This window comes from Nomia melanderi, chromosome 8 (genome assembly GCF_051020985.1).
Source record: "Nomia melanderi isolate GNS246 chromosome 8, iyNomMela1, whole genome shotgun sequence".
NCBI lineage: Eukaryota > Metazoa > Arthropoda > Insecta > Hymenoptera > Halictidae > Nomia > Nomia melanderi.
The window spans coordinates 5,436,574-5,455,777 of record NC_135006.1 but is presented as its reverse complement, the minus strand read 5'-3'; the positions used below and the strand labels follow the sequence as shown (position 1 = coordinate 5,455,777).

Genomic DNA, 19,204 nt, shown 5'->3' with positions numbered 1-19,204 from the left:
TTTTTCTTTATACTTAATGAATTTGTCACTATCTATGTTAATACATTTTACCATATAATACTTCTGTTAATTAAGTATCATCCAATTTCATATATGAATAAAATATAGTGATAAAACTTAAGTTTCATGTTTACACATGAAATACGTAATACAAAGTAAATAGGAATATCTATTATAAAATACAACAGGGAAAGTAAATGTGAATAAAAATTTATTAACAATTTCTCCAAGTTATTAACTCAAGCATTCTAATCTCATTATAAAACAACTTTTGTTCATTTCTGCTCGAAGTTGTTGTCCTTCCGGGGACTGCGGCTATGGTGGAGAAACACCATAGACGTCACCATGATTGCCAGGATACCATAATTGCTAAGGAAGCGTGCCCATGGTGTCCATAGAGGAGCTCGTCTTAATTTTATTTATACACCAAATACGTGATTTTCTCGTCTATAACAGTTCCTTGGGTTCCGGACGACTTTATTATAACATAACCGCGTATATCTAATGAAGCGGATTAACATCTTTCGAAGTATTAGGATACTAGAACGGCGGCGTAGGTCGTGAAGAAAATTTTTCGTGGTGTCGTCCGTCGACCGCCGACTGTTCTCCTTTTTGGGGATAACTCCATTAGGGAACTATGAAGTGAAGAAAGAGAAATTCGAAAGGGTATTTACGAAGTTCGATGGTAAGGTCGAGGGACGTTCTATTTTTTTTGGTGAACTTTTACCAGGAGACCATAGAGCTACGGGACGTAGGAAGTCACAAAGGACGCCCCCGGCCTGTCTTATTTACTGTGTTTATTTTTTTCTAAGGATCCTATCAGGCTACCATGACCGAACCGAAACGGAAAACCGCCCCGGAAAAGTCTTTTTGTCTATGTGCAGGTTACTTTTGTCCGTGGTTCGTGTTGTTTGCTTTTCTATCAGGGTCTCAGGACGCCGGGGAAGTCCAGTCTACTCGGGCTGGAAATCTGGAAAATCGCGGAAAATCGGCAGGCGGAAAGTCTACGATCGGGATAGCATGAACGGTGGAAAACGTGAAGGATTTTCCGTCAATGGGTACGCGAAGGATCGGAGTTTCCGCGAAGGAAGAATTTTCTTTGGCCGCCGCGCATAGGAAAATCGGAAATTAGGGGCACGTCGAGTTTCGAATCGGCGTACCCGTTGTTCTTTTCGCTCATTCGGGAAAGGACCATGTTTCTAGGGAATTTCGTCGGGCCGTCTGTATATATTTATTGGCATCTTATTTATTTTTCAATCAGGGAAACATGCCACGCACGCGTACGCTACGCAATTCCAGCGGGCTGGTTTCAGAAATCTATCGCCGGTACTATTTGCAGGAACAGGGTAACATGAATCGCCAGGAATTTTGAATAGATGAATTTTGCAGCGGAAAAAGGCGTTTTCCGAAGTTTCGATGGTAACTCTGATGTGTGCAAGATGTTTGGAAGTGCTGATTATAAAGTTAATCAAGGAATTTATTGATGATAATGTTATTCATTTAAGGTGGAAGGTTTGTTTAGTAAAATTGGGACAAGATGCTTTGTGATCTGAACTAAGGAAAAGTTTATTTTTATTGAGAAAGATATGGTTGTACAGAATATTGTTGCTGTGGGTAAGAATGTAAAGGGAATAAGAAAAGAATGCAGTAAATTTGCAATAACGAAGGGAAATATATGAATATTATTTATAAATATGTGGGAATTGTCTATCTAAGCAGGGATTCTTACAAGAGATAGTAAAGATGCTCTGATTAAATTGCCAATACATGAAGTACATGAAAATAAGGGATAAATGCTGATCATATTCCACAACGAATTGTTATAATATAAAATTTACAAAACGTTAACTTCTAATCTTATAATTTATATTAATTTTTGATATGGTTTAAGAAAACTTAAAGGAATTTTACATATTTTATAATTTTAATATCTATATTATAAATACGTGTAATAAAAATACATAATTGTGTATAAACATAAAATTGACCAGATTTATACGTTAGTTGCTATTCTATAAACAGATGAGTACTTTTAATAAGTATGTTTAATAAATGTAAGAAAAGAATGTTATTTTATTAATCTGATTACTATTAAATGTAAATTGTTACATAAATATAATTCATTAGCATTTGCAGTTGTTACATTTGAATTGTAAATATTACTGTAGATGGCGATTATTATTAAATGCTTTTAATAATAATTGATGTCAAACTTTTATTAACGAAATATTTTCAGATAGCAATATTTTATAGATATTATAGAACATCCCGAGGGACCAACAAGTAAATAAAGCTTGGACGTTTGTAAGTCGCTACGGTTATTCTTTAACCTCTCCATTGAAATGTCCGTCCTCGTGAACCTTCGGCGAAGTTAATTGTCTCCGACTGAATAGGGACCAATGAAACGTTAAGGAAGGTTCGGAGGGGAAAATTCAGAGGGAAGTGACCGTTTAATGGGTACTCCAATTATGTCTTAACTTCGCTATTGGGACTGCAGTAAAATGTTGGAGGTGGACTTTTCCTACTAAGCCTCTAACTGACACTCCCCATGCATAATTAGTTATATTCTGACGAAAGTGAAAAAATAAATAACGAAAACAACCAAGAACTGTGCATTTGTGTTCGTTGTTTTAATTAAATTAATAAAGTGTAATAAAACAATTACGTGCTAATACTAATAAAATCTTTGCAAATAATATTTTTCATTAAAAAAGTATTAAAAATTATAAGAAGAGTGACATGAAATGTTTATATACAATAAAAATGGATATAAATAAGAAATTATAAATGAAATATGTTTAAAATAAGAATAAACTTTGAACAATATTTTTAATTCATTTTTCTAAATGCCGTTGAATAGTTATGGATCGTAACTGTAATTCATATTATGACTTATGGTTATTTTGAAAAATGTCTTTTTTAAAAAATAAGAGATAATGCAATGAAAGCAAAGAAAGAAGAGGAAGAACAAAGAACACTTTTCCTATAGTGGAAAAGTGAAAGGGTTGCTAGAAGGACAAGGTATTAGGATTCTATGCTACTTCTAAGCATTGCGTTCCCTTTCTAATCATGAAGATTCTAGAAGCTTGACGACATTTGAATTGACTTGGAAAAGGAATCCAGTAATTTGAAAAAGTACACTGAACAACAATAAACACAATTGTGTAATTTCCCTTTTTAACATTCGATTAGCACAATAAACTTGAGCTACACAATAAGTGGATTGTGGTTAGTAAGGATTCAGAAAACGAACTTTAAACGCTTTAGATATCAGGGCACCAGAAGGACGAGAAATAAGGAGCTGGGACACACCTTAGAAAAAGATGAAAGGCAATTAACAGACCCTTCGATGTATACCTGGAACTGTGTTTCTAAGCAAAGCCTCTAAGCATTCCGTTCCCTTTCTAACCGTGAGGATTCTAAAAGCTTGACGACATTTGATACAATTTGGTACAGGAATCCAGCAATTTGAAGAAGTACACTGAACAGCAATAAATAGAATTATGCAATTACACTTTTTAACATTTGACTAGAACCAACAAACTTGAGTTACATAGCAATTGGATTGTGGTTATTAAGGATTCAAAAAATGAACTTTAAACGCTTTAGATATTAGGGCATCAGAAGGACGAGAAACTAGAAGCTAGGACACACCTTAGAAAAAAGTGAAAGCCAATTAACAGCCCCTTCGATACCAGGGACATAGAAAATCTAAGGAAGAGATGGGACGAAAGAATTTTCGGTTTGGTCATGTGATTTTCTAGCAGGTAGGAAAAGTAGTTTGGATGGTAGGCCTCACAAGGCTGATTTGTACCGTTCGACAATGAAGAATATTTGACGTAATGGAATTAACGGCCATGCAGCATAGATTGCAGATACTTCTGCATTTATGGCATGCAAATTTAATAGATTGAAGAAATTAATAAACTTTTATACGTCTATATTCTGTTTGAATATTAATAACATTTTTTTACGAATGAAACAAGTGTCTGATTATAGTTTCTAGAATGTTATTACACTTTTTGCACGTGAATTCACTAAAGAATTAATTCACGATTATCGTTTATTATTAATAAATTCTTAAACATTATAAACCAAAGATGATGACGTTCATATTAATATTAACGATATCAGATTATCAGTACATAATGTTTACTTTTAGACGTAAGATGTACTTGCAGGATTAAATTTGTATCGTCAAGTTATAAGGGCTAAGGGGATTTTAATTAAAAAAAAAACGACAACTAACGTTTTTGTGACGCTGTAGATCTGTACAGTATAAAAAAAAATTTCGTTACCGACGATGGATAGAATAGGCTACTAGGAATGGTAGAAAGTAGCGTTGACATAGTTGAAATCCGGTGACAATGATTTATGGAGGCAATGGAAACGTGAAAACCCCCATAAGCAATTAACATGCTCACAAGGGCCAGGAAAACAGAAAACTTCTAAAGGCATATTTCTGAAAGGATATCGAAGAAAGTATGATCGACTTTATATCTTCGAATATAAGATTCAAAACTAATAATTATCTAAATTATTATTCACTGATACTTATAGTACACCCTGATATTTACAATTTAACGTCACAGAATAATTTAAAAAATTTAATAAGTATTCATTTTGTATAGAATTTAATGGAGTCCTTAATAGAGTAAGGCATTTCCTTATTCAGTTTTCTGATATTCAAAATATAAAACTCTATATTCGTACAATCATGTACAGTTTATACGAGTTTTCGTATTAGGTAATTCACGTGTTGTTTAACAATTAAAAACATCTTTTATTTTATTATTCATTAAATATTAATGAATCAGGAAATTAAAATTACTTTTACAACGTTTACGAAAGGAAAAAACATATTTCCTAGATGTTATGGAGAAAATTTGTTTCTTCAATTTATACCTTGCCTTTTAGTAGTAATAATTTTCTATAAATTTATTAAGTAATAATATTGTTGTAATTTCTTTTTAAACACTTCTTTCTTTGTAAAATTCTTTAACGGTATTAAGAGTGGTATGATTTGTCTTAAGGAAAACGGCCTACTAAAGTTACATGTTACTGATTAAGAAATGTGGTCGGAACATTAAACTTAAATTAATCGAATTAGGTAGATTAAGTTGATAATCCTACAGATTTATACAGGGTAGAAAATGAAAGCTAATTATCCTGTCCTCGAGAAGCAGGGCGTCAGAAACACTATAGAGGTACCTCCCAAAAGTGTCTTTGACCCCATCTTCAAGGGCTCACGATTCATTCCCTGAAATTCTCCAGTACCGGTACCTTATTCTAATGTCATAAAAATGTTTCAAATAAAACGTCAAGGAACTGAGAAAACAAGAAACGATAAACATAAGAGGAAAATATATAATGAAATATTTCATAACAATATTTATTATATATAATATAATTATTATCATATAACAAAATAAATTAACCAAATTCAACCTTTAAGAACATATAACTGTTAACACTTCATCCAATTTTCTATTAACGTAAAGCATACCTTCGTAATACCTTCACTATAAAGAAATCTTATCCAATGTATCTATTAATAATATATGGTGAATGTTATATATTAATATTTTTAATATATCTGAAATTAAACATTCATCTACTTATAAACCTTCAAAAGATTTGTTTAAATTGTAATTTCATTACGAATATTTTGCAATCATTTTTATGCGTTCAGAACAAATTAATCAATATCTGATGGTTTTTCACATTGATACTTATAAGAATAATGATCATAGTAATAATATTAATAATGTCGTTATTGAAGAATCAATTTTTTGGTTTATTAACACTTTCAATCACCCTCGAGGCTTATAATAAATTTCCCACGGGAACAATGACCATCTAAGTGAGAATGCTCACGATCGATGCGTCTATGAAAACATTGTGAACATGTGGGATCGTTCACCCGAGGAGTGGGTCTTGTTTCTCACGGTTCTGGGTTCCACCGGGGAAGGAAAGCTTATAAAAGGGACCAAGAGGCGCTTCCAGTCAGTCTGGTCTCCGCAACTCGGGACTTCGGCGGACCATCCTCGCTTTTCTTCCATCGAATAGTGTTTTATGGTATTATAGAATTATGAGTTAAACGTGAAGCTCATGAAATATACACACGTTTGAGTACACGTGATTTTAAACTGTATAGTGTCTCGAACTTTAGTGTTTTTCAATAATTAAGCATAAACGAAAACGTTTTAGTAACCCATTCGCTTCAGGGAATCAGCTAGGGAGAATGTTAATAAATTAGAACAAATTTTGTAAAACACCATCGTTAGCTAATTTTATAGGACGACTCAAGCAACTTCAGAGTCAAGAGGAAATCTTAAAAAATATTATAATGGCAAATAATTGGTTTCTTTTTTAATTTTCAAGGTTTTTTCTATAAAATAATGTTCTGAATATTTACTGGGGGTTTGGGATAAGTAAAAAGGCGTAAAATTTGGTGAAAAATTGCCTTTTGAGTATGTAAAACTCCAGTAGCCAAATGTAATTGTATAGTATACGTAAAATTTAATAGATAGGGTGCTGTTGAAATAATTACTCACCGGATGGATGATTTGATAGTAAATTGAAGTCGTCGACTTGTAACGTGCTGTTCGGCCCTGTTCTTGTGAATCTCACCACGTGGTATTGGTTATCATTCACCTTCACGCCTACCTCACCAATTGGATGGTCGTTCGTACCCATGTTGTAAACAGCGAACACGTTACCTTCCACCTGAAAACAATTTAGTATTCTTTTATAGTTTCAGTGTCGAGTGTTCGAATTATATAAAATCAAAAAGTATATAAACTTTTAGATATTAGAAGCTAATCTGACAAGCTGTCGATGATAATAAATTATTTTAGATTCAATTTGTACTTATTTGAATTTAAGTCCTACAGTGATACTATCTATATGGTGTTTAAGATTTTTAGTTTCACTTCAGTCGATCACGCTTTGTTCCGAGTTTATAGAAATAAAATAGACATCCTACGTTCTATGAAATATATAAATAATCTGTAAATGACTTGTAATTTACCCGTTCGTAATATTATATATCGATGAAATGATTTAATGTACATATTTTAGTTGTGAACGTATTTTTGGTGTAATATGAGGAAGTAAAAATGTATCAGTCAGTGTAACAAATTACCCATGTAGTCTTTTCTTTTATACCCTGATTAGTAATATTATATCTTACAAAATAGAAGGTTTAACATTTTAACCTTAATCATGATAATCGAAAATAGAACGATTTTAAAATTTCCTTAATTATATTGATTTTAAATCAACTGAGTAGTTATACATCTATTAAAAATGTTCAAGAATTGATTTTTATGGGAATATTATTGGTATTATCTTGGCAGTTTCTATTTCTTTCAAAAGTTTTTTCTTATTAAATAAATTACAAATTGTATAGTACTTTCCATTATCAATGTGAATACTGTTTGTGAAATATATAGCTAGCATTGATTACACGTAGTATTTATTGTTCTTTCAAAAAATAATAGGGATTTTCGAAGTACTGTGCAGCTGTCATGTCCTGAGTCAATCCTAAAATCTAAAAGTACACAGGAGTAAGGAGAATCGGCCGCACCCTCCACCTCGGTTCTTCCAGGAAATAGAAATTTGAAGGCAATGTTCATTACATCTCATTCCGTCACATTCTATTCCGTCTGCTTTTGTTGTCACGTGGCTTGGCCAATAACATCAACTGTTGTTCTATGGTTATTGACGTGAGCATCCTAAGTGGAAGAGCCTCTTTGCACCCGTGACTTTTTAGCTTTTAGGATTGACTCAGGACGTGAGAAGTATACAGGAAATTTAATTGTTACTTTACAATGTGCACAAATAGTCTATCATTTCTTTATATATTGTACATAGCAATAAGAAGCAAAAATATTACTTAATTATGAATTATAATTATTTCTATGCATGATTATATTAATTTCCACGAAACGATTGAAATAACAGTGAAAATGTAATCTAGATTTAACAAATATAATCGTACATAATCTTTTTTATTATTTATATGTTGACATTGTTTTGACAAAAATATATACGTACTTAGCGTGTGATATGTAAATTCACAAGGACATGGCAATTCTTTTCAATTGAAAAAAATGTGTTGTAACTACCATACACACTACCCGATAAAATTTTGTCACCTAAACTTGTCAAAACTAATACTCTTTATAGTAGTAATTAAATTTTTTAATTTTTAACAGGTTTGTTGCGACTTTCAAAACAGATATTTCATAATACATGTCACATATTATGTTAATTATTAATAGTCAATTTAGTGCATAAGTGTAATTCATTTGTGACCATGAATGTTACATTTGTCGTACAATCATTATGTAATGTGGTTGTTTAACTCAGACTCAGAAGAAAAGTAGTTTCGTGAAATGAAATATGGATTTGAGATTAATCTGCATACGATAATTATAATTTATATGAAGTATAAAGATATAAGATTATAAGATATAAGATTATAAGATTCTATTTATGAACCAGGAACAATAAAATAAATGAATAAACTTTATATACTATTGTTACTATTTTTATATCAAATTTAATAAATATTTTATTAAATATTTTAATTATGATACGTGATATTAAAAACTGTATTAATTAAATATATAATTTTAATATTGTAATATAGAAAATCAATTGTTACGAACATATTAACATTTCCTTAAGGATATGATTATTTGCAATTTTTTAAATTTATTTTTTTGATGAAACATTTTAAGAGATATGTGAAATATTTAGAAGTTAAATAACTAAATCTTTCTGTATTTTTCTTAATTTATACTGCTCAATTTTTGGAAACGTCAAATAAATATCAAATTTCTAATATCATTGATGACCTTTGTTATAAAGTTTAGAACATCAAGATTATACTTTGAACATAATACATTTTCTTTTTAATTGTGTAACAGAGAAACACAAAAATTTATGTATCAACCACCACCAAGGTTGTCACCGTAACCTTCCAAAAGAAATAGGTTTTTGGAGCGAGTTATGGGTCCAATAGTAAACATGTATGTGCGACCTTAATTTACGCGATCTGGATTTAGTAACACCGAATGGAATGTACTTCCGTTTTCTGAAATGTCATTATTATTATTTCCTTTGTTTGACTATGACTATGTGATACGAAGATATAATTCTAGAACTTATACTAGCTATTTTGTTCAATATCTTATTTTCTTTTGTACCGACAGACCCTACACGAGTTTCATTCTCATAAAATAAATTCACATGGAACGGGTTTTCGCGTAAATCGAGGGTCAAGTGTAAGTGTGATGAGCCCCGAGTATGTGCGTGAGAAAGAGCGTTAGATTAATAGAGTTCACGAGTAATAGAATTAATTTTTAAAAAGAGTTTATCGTTAAGACTAGATTAATAATTAGTTATTAGTGCAAAACATAATAAATATAGTACAATCGCTAACCGAAGTACCATCCTAAAAATGTATCCCTAGAATACTGCATCATTACTTCATTATATTGTATTCAAAATCATTCAAATTCCAGAAATATTATTCGCATACGAAAATATTACTATATAGACGTCAAAGAATAAATATTTTAGCATATATTTGAAAATATAATGTGTAAATTTGAGTTTCATTATTTTTTGAAATACTTACAAATTATGTATAAGTGTAGATTTAATTAAATTCGGAATTATTCAATTTTTCATTTATCAGTTCTTTTTCTATTGTTTTGTTACAAATTTATATACCTCAATTACTTCATATTATTCATAAAAAATAGTTATCTTTCAAGTAACTAATTAAAAAATGTATTAATCGTTAATTTATAAAATTGTCACTATTACTAACAATTTCAATTTCGAGGTAATCATTGCTGGAAGCAGATTCGATCCTGACAAGTACAGCGTCGTTCACGTTAGTAACGAAGCCCAAGGCCACCGTGTCTCTCTTCATTTCCGGTCGTCGGTCCGGTGGGAAGGTGTATGTGATAATTCCTCTTCCGGCGCCGAATTCATACGCTACCGCTTCTGCAACAAATTAAATATTTCAATTAATACAAATTCTGACTATTTTCCTAAAGTTTATTTAAATTTAAGTTAATTAATCCCATTTAGTGAAATTTGAAATGAAAAATATTTCCAAATAAAGTACAATTAAAATGTAAAAATAAATAATTTCAAAATTTACTTGTACAAATAAATATTCATTAATATAATAATAAATATTGTAGATAAAGTACTCTTTATTGATTCAACGGTATTTTTAAAAAAATGATCTTCGCTTTAATATTTTTTCAATACTTTAGTACTTTTTTTTACCTATTAAGAGTGTATTACTACAACAATAGAAAATAAGGTATTTAATAATTAATGGGAGTTTACAAATAGACGAATGTTACAAAATGTAAATAAAAAAAATAGTATTAAAATAATGAAACTATGTTAACCCTTCACATTCGAGATTTGGTACAGCAAAACTTTAAAGTTTAATTTAATATTAATCTTTATATAATGCATTACTATCTGAAATATTGAAATCAAATAGTTTTGTTCGTTAATTTATGTATGAAGTATCATTAAGTTAAATTCAAAAAATATTCTCTACATCTCATTAGAAAATGTTGAATATTTCTAATGAAAAATTTTCAGACACAAGAGGTTAAGACAGTCCAAAATTCTTCAATAGAAAATATATTTTAATCTCAAAACAGCTCGAATAAAATATAGAAAATTATATTGCTCATTCTGCCAGAACAAGAGGGAACGCGCAAGATCCTATTTCCGTTAATGACGTATAAACGAGAATACTACCTGCGCTATATAACACCGAAATAGTTTCGTTCCTCCAATTTCTGGACGCAGCAAATATATGTCGCAAAAAGACCAATTTTTTAGCTCGCACAGTTTTAGCGCTGGTTTGAGACGGAAGTTATTGCAGTACCATACGCGGCGCGTCTCTCATTGTTAGTAAAACAAACGTTTGTTAACGGACTGCGCCGGTACGCGTTCTTTTCTTGTACCCATTAGAGCCCTACGTGTCCACACTCGTTTTCCTCGCGTCGCGAACTGAACAGGTGCCTTGAATAAACAGGTAGCGCGTAAACTGTCGTTGGCAAACAGGAAACTACGGAACGCCGACACGTGTATAGGAACGTTTGCGAAATACTAGCAGTTATCTGTGGTTTTACTCACGTTAGTTCTTCTACCGCCGAATCCAATTATTCATTACCTTCAAAAAGGAATGAAGTAAAAGTACTTTAACCAGTTAACTACGTTTAACGAGTATACACGCCATCTTAAGGATTAAAATGATACTAAATTTTTCAACGATAAATTATTTATTTTTTTTTTAGATAAATATTTAATTCCTCTTTGTTTTGGTCACAGTCAACCAAAGTTAACGCGTTAAAATATTTCGAATGGGAGTTCTCAAAATATGGGTAGTGACATAGTGATGTAGTGAACATTGAATAATTGCAACAACAAACGGGACCGAAAGGTTGCAATTACGAAAAGGCTGAATCGAATTCACCCCAAGAGACGAAGATTTTAGCATGGCGGATGTAGAAAAATCAACGCGAGTGAAAAAAAGAAAGACTGAGAGTCGGAGCGTTCAGCATGTTAAAGGCTCGCGATGAGCTTGAGACTTTTAACTCAAAAATCGAACTTCTTTATTTTTTATTTTCGATGAATGAAACTTTCACTGTCGTATTTGTTATGTTCTTCTGATAAAAATGACTCCAAACACGATAGAATTACGGTCATAATTGCTTCTATAATAAACGATTGAAGTTTCAGCACATAGTGGGAATGACCATGTTGCAATTATGAAGTGGTCCCCGATGTTGCAGTTATCCAATTTTCACTGTATTGATCGTTGATGAGTCACGAAAGACGTAGAAGGGAGGTTTATCTGTTTATTAAGAGTGTCTTGCGGATCAAGAATACGTGTTTATATTCAGAAAAATGAATAAGTTGCAATGAATTATTGTGTTCGAAAATGGATCTTGACGCAACAATTTAGGAATCATTGGCGTGGGATTTTTACTAAGGTAGACCGAAGCCAATAGGATAGTTTCCTCTTTGACAATAAACGAATAAAAACACTGAAACATTATTAGTAAAAAGTGGAAAGGAATTTGTAAATTTTCCTTTAGCAAATAAGGAACGAGAAACGAAGAATGTAAGTTGTGACACAACAAGTGTGGTCCGGATTCTTATTTTGATTTGATTCACTTATATTTACTCTATTTAGTTTTCATTGTATCCCTGCCAATAGAACACAACTTTCTATACCCTGAGAGACAAAACAGTTGAGATATATTGGTAGAAACGTAGAATATTAAGTGGCGATAAATTGAAAGTAATAAACCGCAAAACATTAACGATAAAGTAAGATAAAATAAAAAAATGGTATAAACAAAGGAAGTCTATAATGCCCAGGCGACGACAAGCTACATTTTTATATAGTTTTCCTAGAAATCTGTCCAGTAGTTATTGACATTATCTCAAATAAAAGTTCTATCTTTGTAATGCTGATAAAGATCTTTATCTTTACCATCGTTACATGTCGGCCCGGTGAAACTGGTCATGTCGCAGTCGCAGGTGTAACTGTTCCACTGCTGCACGCACGTGCCGTGGTTCGAGCACAAATCATGTGTGCACTTTTTCCCGGGATGAAGGCTCGCGTACATGTCGCAGCCGGATTCCACTAGAGAGCTCGGCACCACCGCATCGGAAATCAGGTTTGTGCTCTCGCCGCTTAGGTCCAGCGACGCGAGACAGCCTTCGAAACCATGTCTGCTAAGGATTTGTTTCGGTAATTGGCTGTACTGCAGCTTCTCCACGCCGCCTGGAAAAATTTAATCGAATATCAATAGGAATGCTCACCTCTTGTCTTACGATATCGCATGAGACTAATATATCGTAAAAAAGATTTTGGAAAATTCACAGATATAATTACGATTCTGTTCCTTCCGGTTTAAAATAAATGTTATTTCTCCATTACAAATTTTTCACCGTTGGAGTAAATGTAGGCATACGAAGAGCATGGAATTCTTTTTTATTTATAGTAAATTATTCACAATGAAATAGTTTCATCGTGGCCAGTCGTGAAAGAAATCACAGGGCAAAAGGTTAATATTTCATTTGTAGAAGGAAAAAGTAGTTTTATGTTTGGAAAGTATTTCTGAGGAAATTATAAGCTTACATTAGTAAATACGACGTTGGGAAGGTCATTTTCATTACTTGTGCAAATTGATTTCGATATTTACTTAAGTTGAATTAAATTATTACAGTAAATTCAGTCGAAATATGGATATTTTTCGTTCATATGGAACGAGTGAAGTAAATTAAATTAATTAACAAAAAACACTCATAACATTCCTGTTCTCCAAATGATATACTCAAATTCAGAAACATCTTCTCCAATCATCCACGATCGATGCTTTAATCGATGTTAATATTATACCGTGACACAATTAATTAAAAAGGAAACACTCCTATTACTCCTGTCCTCCAAACAATATACTAAAATTCAAAAGTATCTCCAATTATCCACGGTCGATGCTTTAATCGATGCTATCGCTACTAACACGGAAGAAGAACAGAGTGACAAGTAACAAGCGGATCTCCTAAATCTGCGTGGACCGATGTCACCGACGTGACGGAAAAATGGCACCTGTGACGCGGGAATGGATTCGAAATTCCGTCATATGAGTTCGACGATCCGAGACGACCGCACGTTCGACTGATCGTATTGCTTTCTCTCTGCCATAAATTCAAACCCTCCCCCGCGTTCGTCATTCCGGCGCGCTGCCGGTGTTCTAGGGGTGCGAAAATTATTTCGGGCCGCCAGCATCCCGAGCGTTGCACCGCATGCGCGTGTAGGGACTCAAACGAATCCTGTGGTTCAATCGAGCAATATTTTCTGACGCTGTCATTCAATCGACCAAGGTCCAGTTTCCTTCATTCACGCGTTCATCTCGCGGATTGATTTAATGACTTTTTTTGAACTCGCGATGGAATAACTCTAAGCTCGACGGAACAACTGCGTACCATTGAAGTATGTTATTATACGTTGCTTTCTTGTTACTGTATTGTGGACCTTTATTCGGATTCAAATTTTGGGGAATGAGATTAGAAAAATAGAGTTACGATAGGAAATAGTTTCTTTTTTTTAAATAAATTACAGAAAAAATAAAAAATTCACAGACTGCTCGTTGCGTAATTGTACTTTGTTGTTGGATTTAATTATGATACACGGATCCGTACATGTTCAATAAAGTTGTATAATAATAACAATATCTGACAATAATTGAGATAATTGGGAGAGATGTTAGAAGTAATGGAGAGCTTATTTGTTAAAGAAGAACAAATTTTATAGTCAGTGTCAAAATGTTAAAAGAACATAAACAAAATTTTTTAAATAGTATAAATATTAATATGCGAAATGTTTTGAAAAATTTTAAATAGATATTTGATTTTTTACAGAAGACAACATTCTATACTTACTTGGTGTATTAATTATTGGTTTATTAATTTGGATACCAGATCTCGCATAATTGAAATTATGACATTTAAAATAAGTGTTACAGCAGAATTTAAAGTAGTCAAATTGTTCAAATTGTTATCTTCTAAAATACAGGATAAGTGGTAATGAAAAATAAACCGGAAGAAGGAGAAAGCAAAACCCCATGTAAAATTAGTCATCGCATGATTGAACTGCAAAAATCATTTGAAACCGATAAGCATGATGTAGGAACTGTGTCATCATCTTTATTTATATAAGGATTACTTTATCTTTCTTCAAAATACGACATAATTCTTTCCAAACGTTTCTGTGTGTATTGGTTTTATATCAATTAAAGTTTAATTGTATTTTATCATTTAAGACTTTGCTGTCGGGAGACTCATTAAAGTTTGAAGTATACTAACGGTCAACAGCGGGAGACTTGACAGGACGGTGAAATATGTCTTTTTATATTATTGACTAATTGAAATTAAATTTCTAATACACCTTTCTGTACAATAGTTTGTTGTGTGATTATTCGTTAGATGTAAGATGCGTGAAAAATAGCCCGACAGCAAAGTGTCAATGATTTCATTATTTAAGTGTGACGATCTGGAATTTCAGATTTTCCTTTACTCTGAACGTTTTAAGATAGAAATTGGCCAATAAGTCTGTAAATTATAACTAAAGTATTACCTTAACGATGTAAAGTAACGTGTTAATATCTCCATGATCGTCAAACTGACTGTTTATTTTTTCCTACTCGAACAAAATTTTTCATCGTATTACCCATCTTGAAAAGTGTTTTTACGACTGATGATTATTTAACGATGCTATCTATAGCTGTAATTGTTTCCTACGTCTTTGTTACTGCATTCAAAATGGATTGCAACTGTGTTGGTGCAAATGTAATAAACAATGATGTTATCGTTTCCTATTACGTGACACCTATAGTACACTCTATAGTTTGGCTTCAGTTACCATACTTGTATTGAGTTATTGCTAATTATTTTCATAGAACATTCTTGATAAAATTGGAACTCATGTGGATAAAATAACACATGATATATTAAAATTGTCCAGCTTAGACTATGGAAATTTTGCATTTTTAGTGCATTTTTAGTAAGAAAATTAATAAACTTCTACGAAATGTTTCATTTCATATGGACGCTGACGAAGCTTTCAATAAAAATTTTTTAAATTTCACTTTCGGTATACTAATTTAAAAAAAAATTATAATTACGTAAGCAGTAGCTATCTAATTTTATAATCAACATTAAGAATATTCGAGTAAATATAATAAAAAATTCAATGTATCAGACTCAAGAAATGCAACATGTAAATGGCGCTAATATATGATGTGGATACTTTTATCGGCAGTTTGGAAAAGGTTGTACCAGTACTGTTATAAACATATCAGATATAAACGAGATAATCTAATCTGTATTAGATAAAAGAATGTACTGGTGTAAATCTCACTTAATGAGTGTAAACTTGATCATTTTTATAAAAGTAGAAGTATACCAATACGTTTATTTGTAGTTAATGCGTAGTTATTATTAAAGATTACCAATGGAAGTTATTGTTTCATTATATCTTACATAGTTGCATGAACCAGAATATCATAAAATCAAGTACAGAAAGCTGTAAAGAAAATCATATGAAGAATAGATTATTTAATTTGAAGGAGGTTTAAGTTCATCTTCTTTTGTTTTGAGACAAACTTTAATTATTTTTACCGCGGCAAATCGTATGCTGCAAAATCATTTAGATGCTAACTGAAGAGAATCTGAATTGTCGATGATCCTTAGGTGCAGAATAAAATATCCAATATGCTTCGAGGAGAAAAGTGTACTTATACGTTACTCTATACTTTGTATACATTATGCGGACATAAACCAAAACCATCAGTAGCACTTTGACTAATAAATGGGAAATATCTGTGGTACACATATAAGACATTATAAGATATTTAAGAAGTATTAAAAGTTTTATTTTTGTTCGAAATTGTTAAACAAAGTGAGGTACGTAATTTTAATTCCTGAGTCATGGAATACCTGCTGATGGCCGTATCAATGTCGAGTGATAATTAAACATGTGAAGCGTTGAATGTCGGTTAAGTAGCACATAATAATCTTTCGGTTTATGTAGAGTCGACGTAAGAGTGCAACGATATCAATCAGGAAGACATCATTCAGAAGGGCCTAACTGTAACATATATTGTGGTTCGTACGCTGTATTTGGGTTAAATTGTGACTGCTTGATTTATTATTAACTGCTGCTATTAAATTTCACAACTTTAAACTGTAGTCATCATTTCGTTTATCGTCAAATTTAAAAGCAAAACGAATCTAACCTCACTTTAATCCTTGCGCAGACAACTGGTTTAAAATTTCGGCAGAGTTTTGCGCGAAGAATTTTGGTTCCACCCATTTCACGTAGACATGTAGACTAATTCTGTTTATTAATGTTGAAATGCAAACCCTAAAAAAATGTAAACAATTTAATACGCAATGTTAAAAATATGTTCACGTATATTTCGAAAACCAAGTCCAAGCGGTGCGCCGTAGCATTCGCAGCTAAGCGTTGTTCGAAATAGTGACCTAGGAAACATATTTCAAGGTTATTGCAATTGGTAACGAATCGCTAATCTACACAATTACCATACAAACATTTTTATTCTTTATCTATGTATTCGTACACGGAACGGTTGCGGAAATTCAGATTTGCGGATCAATGGCAGATGACACAAGACGTCAGATCTCCTTATCGCGCGGTCTCTTATCAGCGATGTGCTGAAGTGATGTAGCTTTAAATCGCCTTTTAATTAAAAAAGAAGCAAAATCATAGGAAGCAAAGAGGGAAGGAGTGAACGGTTGTCGCTAGGTGACAGAAAAACCGCTTGATAAGTCTAATCTCGTTTGTGAGAGAGTGCTGCGGTTGAGCTCCGGAAGCGCGAAACGCTTAATTAGCTGGATCATTGTTCTCGCCGTCATCAGTCGAAGATCGATTCTCTAACTGTCTTGTTCTCCGATCTACCGGCGATCGATCCTCCAAGAAACCTAACTTCACCGCGGAAGTGAGCGAATTCTTTTTCGATTCCGATCTACCACTGATCGAAATTATCACCGGAAACGGTGTGGCCAATCGATCTTTCACGAAACCGTGCGTCAACATGCATCGTTCATCGATCGTTTCGGCCGGTGTTCCTCTGTTCCTGTTTATCGCTGGCTTCTCCGTAGCGTTATCAGCGGTCGCTTTGGACAGAGAGGCGTATCGAGAATCGCCGAATTTGCCACCGGCTGACTCGCCGGACGATAATGCGGGCAGATATATACCGGAGGACTGGCAGAGAAACTGGCGGCAGTCCCTGACGTCGGAGATCAAGATTCACTCGGCGGAGCGCAACGCGTCAGATCTGGACATCAACTGGTTGTTCGCCGTGATATTTAGACACGCGCCGCAGAATTACAAGGCGATGGAGTCCTTGGATCAGAACACATCCGGAAACAAGATCGAGGAGATCGCGGAAGACGTGGGAGTGAACGAGATCGGGAAAAGCGACGAGACTGTGATACAGACGGACAACAAGTTCGTAATACCACAATTAGAATCCAGGACAATCGTCGATCCGCCTGAGTTCCAGTGCCCTGAAGGTGAAAAGAAGGATCCTGCCGGGAAATGCAGGCCGATTATGTAAGTCGTGCTGATGTTTTCTATTGGCGATTTTCGTCTAGCGATAATTGGATGCACTCTTTTCTTGGATCTGAATGTTCACATTGATAAATATTGATGAGCCGTGCTGACGGTTTCGAGAACTCTGAGTGCTCAGAATTGTAAACGTAAATGGGATGATGTTAATTTAAAGGAATGTTGCTTCTTCGGTGCCTGTGACTAACTATTTTGTTTGCTACGTTTATTGTGTTTTTATGCTGCCATGTTTGTTGCTTTTTAAATGGGTAAAATGGAAACTTTTGTGTTGTTAGATGTGCAGTTCATGTAACAAAGGAAATTAAATTTAATTATTTCAAATAAGTATTAAATTAATTATCTAAAATTTATAGAACTAGATTGGTAAACGGAATATTTACGAATTATTAATTAATTAAAGCATAGCTGCCAATTGCATTGTAATCTATACAACGTGAGCTTTATGTATGTAAGATGTATAAAATATGTCAAGAATATTAACTAGAGTTTAGTACATTTTTTAATTATTCATATCTAGAAAAACTTTTTCATTTGAAGTGTAAACAATGATTTCATTAAAATTTATATTAAAAAAATAATTTCAAAAGATCTACATTTCCATAATCGTTCATAGTTTACTAACTACGGGTATGATAAAAAAATTAAATGAGTTCGTGCAAGACGCAAGCTACGATACTTTTGTATTTTATTAATAAATGCCTTTCTGTTTTGTTCCAGAACGTAGACCGAGAGAACATCTGTATTTAATCAGTTTGACGGACAGGTGAAAAACAACTACTTCGACGTTGGTTCACAAGTTAAATATAATGTTCCTCTTTCTTCTAAAATAAATTGCTTGCAAAAAATAAGTGACACTTCTTTCTTCGAGCTATGTCGATATTTCCTAGATTGGTAATCATAGATTAGATTCGTGACTCGTAAATGTATAATGATATATTTACCCTTATTATTTACAACGTCTTGTCATTTTATGGGTAATTTTTC

The 19,204-nt window shown here is 32.8% G+C and overlaps 2 protein-coding genes across 9 annotated transcripts in view; one reads left to right on the top strand and one right to left on the bottom strand.

The window, feature by feature from the left end:
• Positions 1-19,204, bottom strand: part of Nrx-1 (neurexin 1) — a 529,026-nt gene that overhangs the window by 63,110 nt on the left and 446,712 nt on the right. For 7 of the 8 annotated variants that reach the window (XR_012999218.1, XM_076370172.1, XM_076370173.1 and 4 more), the window contains 3 exons: positions 12,557-12,850; positions 9,848-10,026; positions 6,558-6,729 (listed from right to left, as the gene is read on the bottom strand). Coding sequence is in view for 7 of the 8 variants with exons in the window: in XM_076370172.1 (XP_076226287.1) it covers positions 6,558-6,729; positions 9,848-10,026; positions 12,557-12,850 (645 nt within the window). In the remaining variant the exon portion in view is untranslated. Of the gene's footprint in view, positions 1-5,639; positions 6,056-6,557; positions 6,730-9,847; positions 10,027-12,556; positions 12,851-19,204 lie in introns of those variants that run through there. The other variant, XM_076370179.1, reaches the window with a different exon arrangement.
• Positions 17,389-19,068, top strand: LOC116426675 (uncharacterized). Its single transcript, XM_031975965.2, has 2 exons — positions 17,389-18,205; positions 18,938-19,068. Exons 1-2 carry the CDS (start codon positions 17,685-17,687, stop codon positions 18,942-18,944), a joined length of 528 nt encoding a protein of 175 aa, XP_031831825.1. The 5' UTR covers positions 17,389-17,684; the 3' UTR covers positions 18,945-19,068.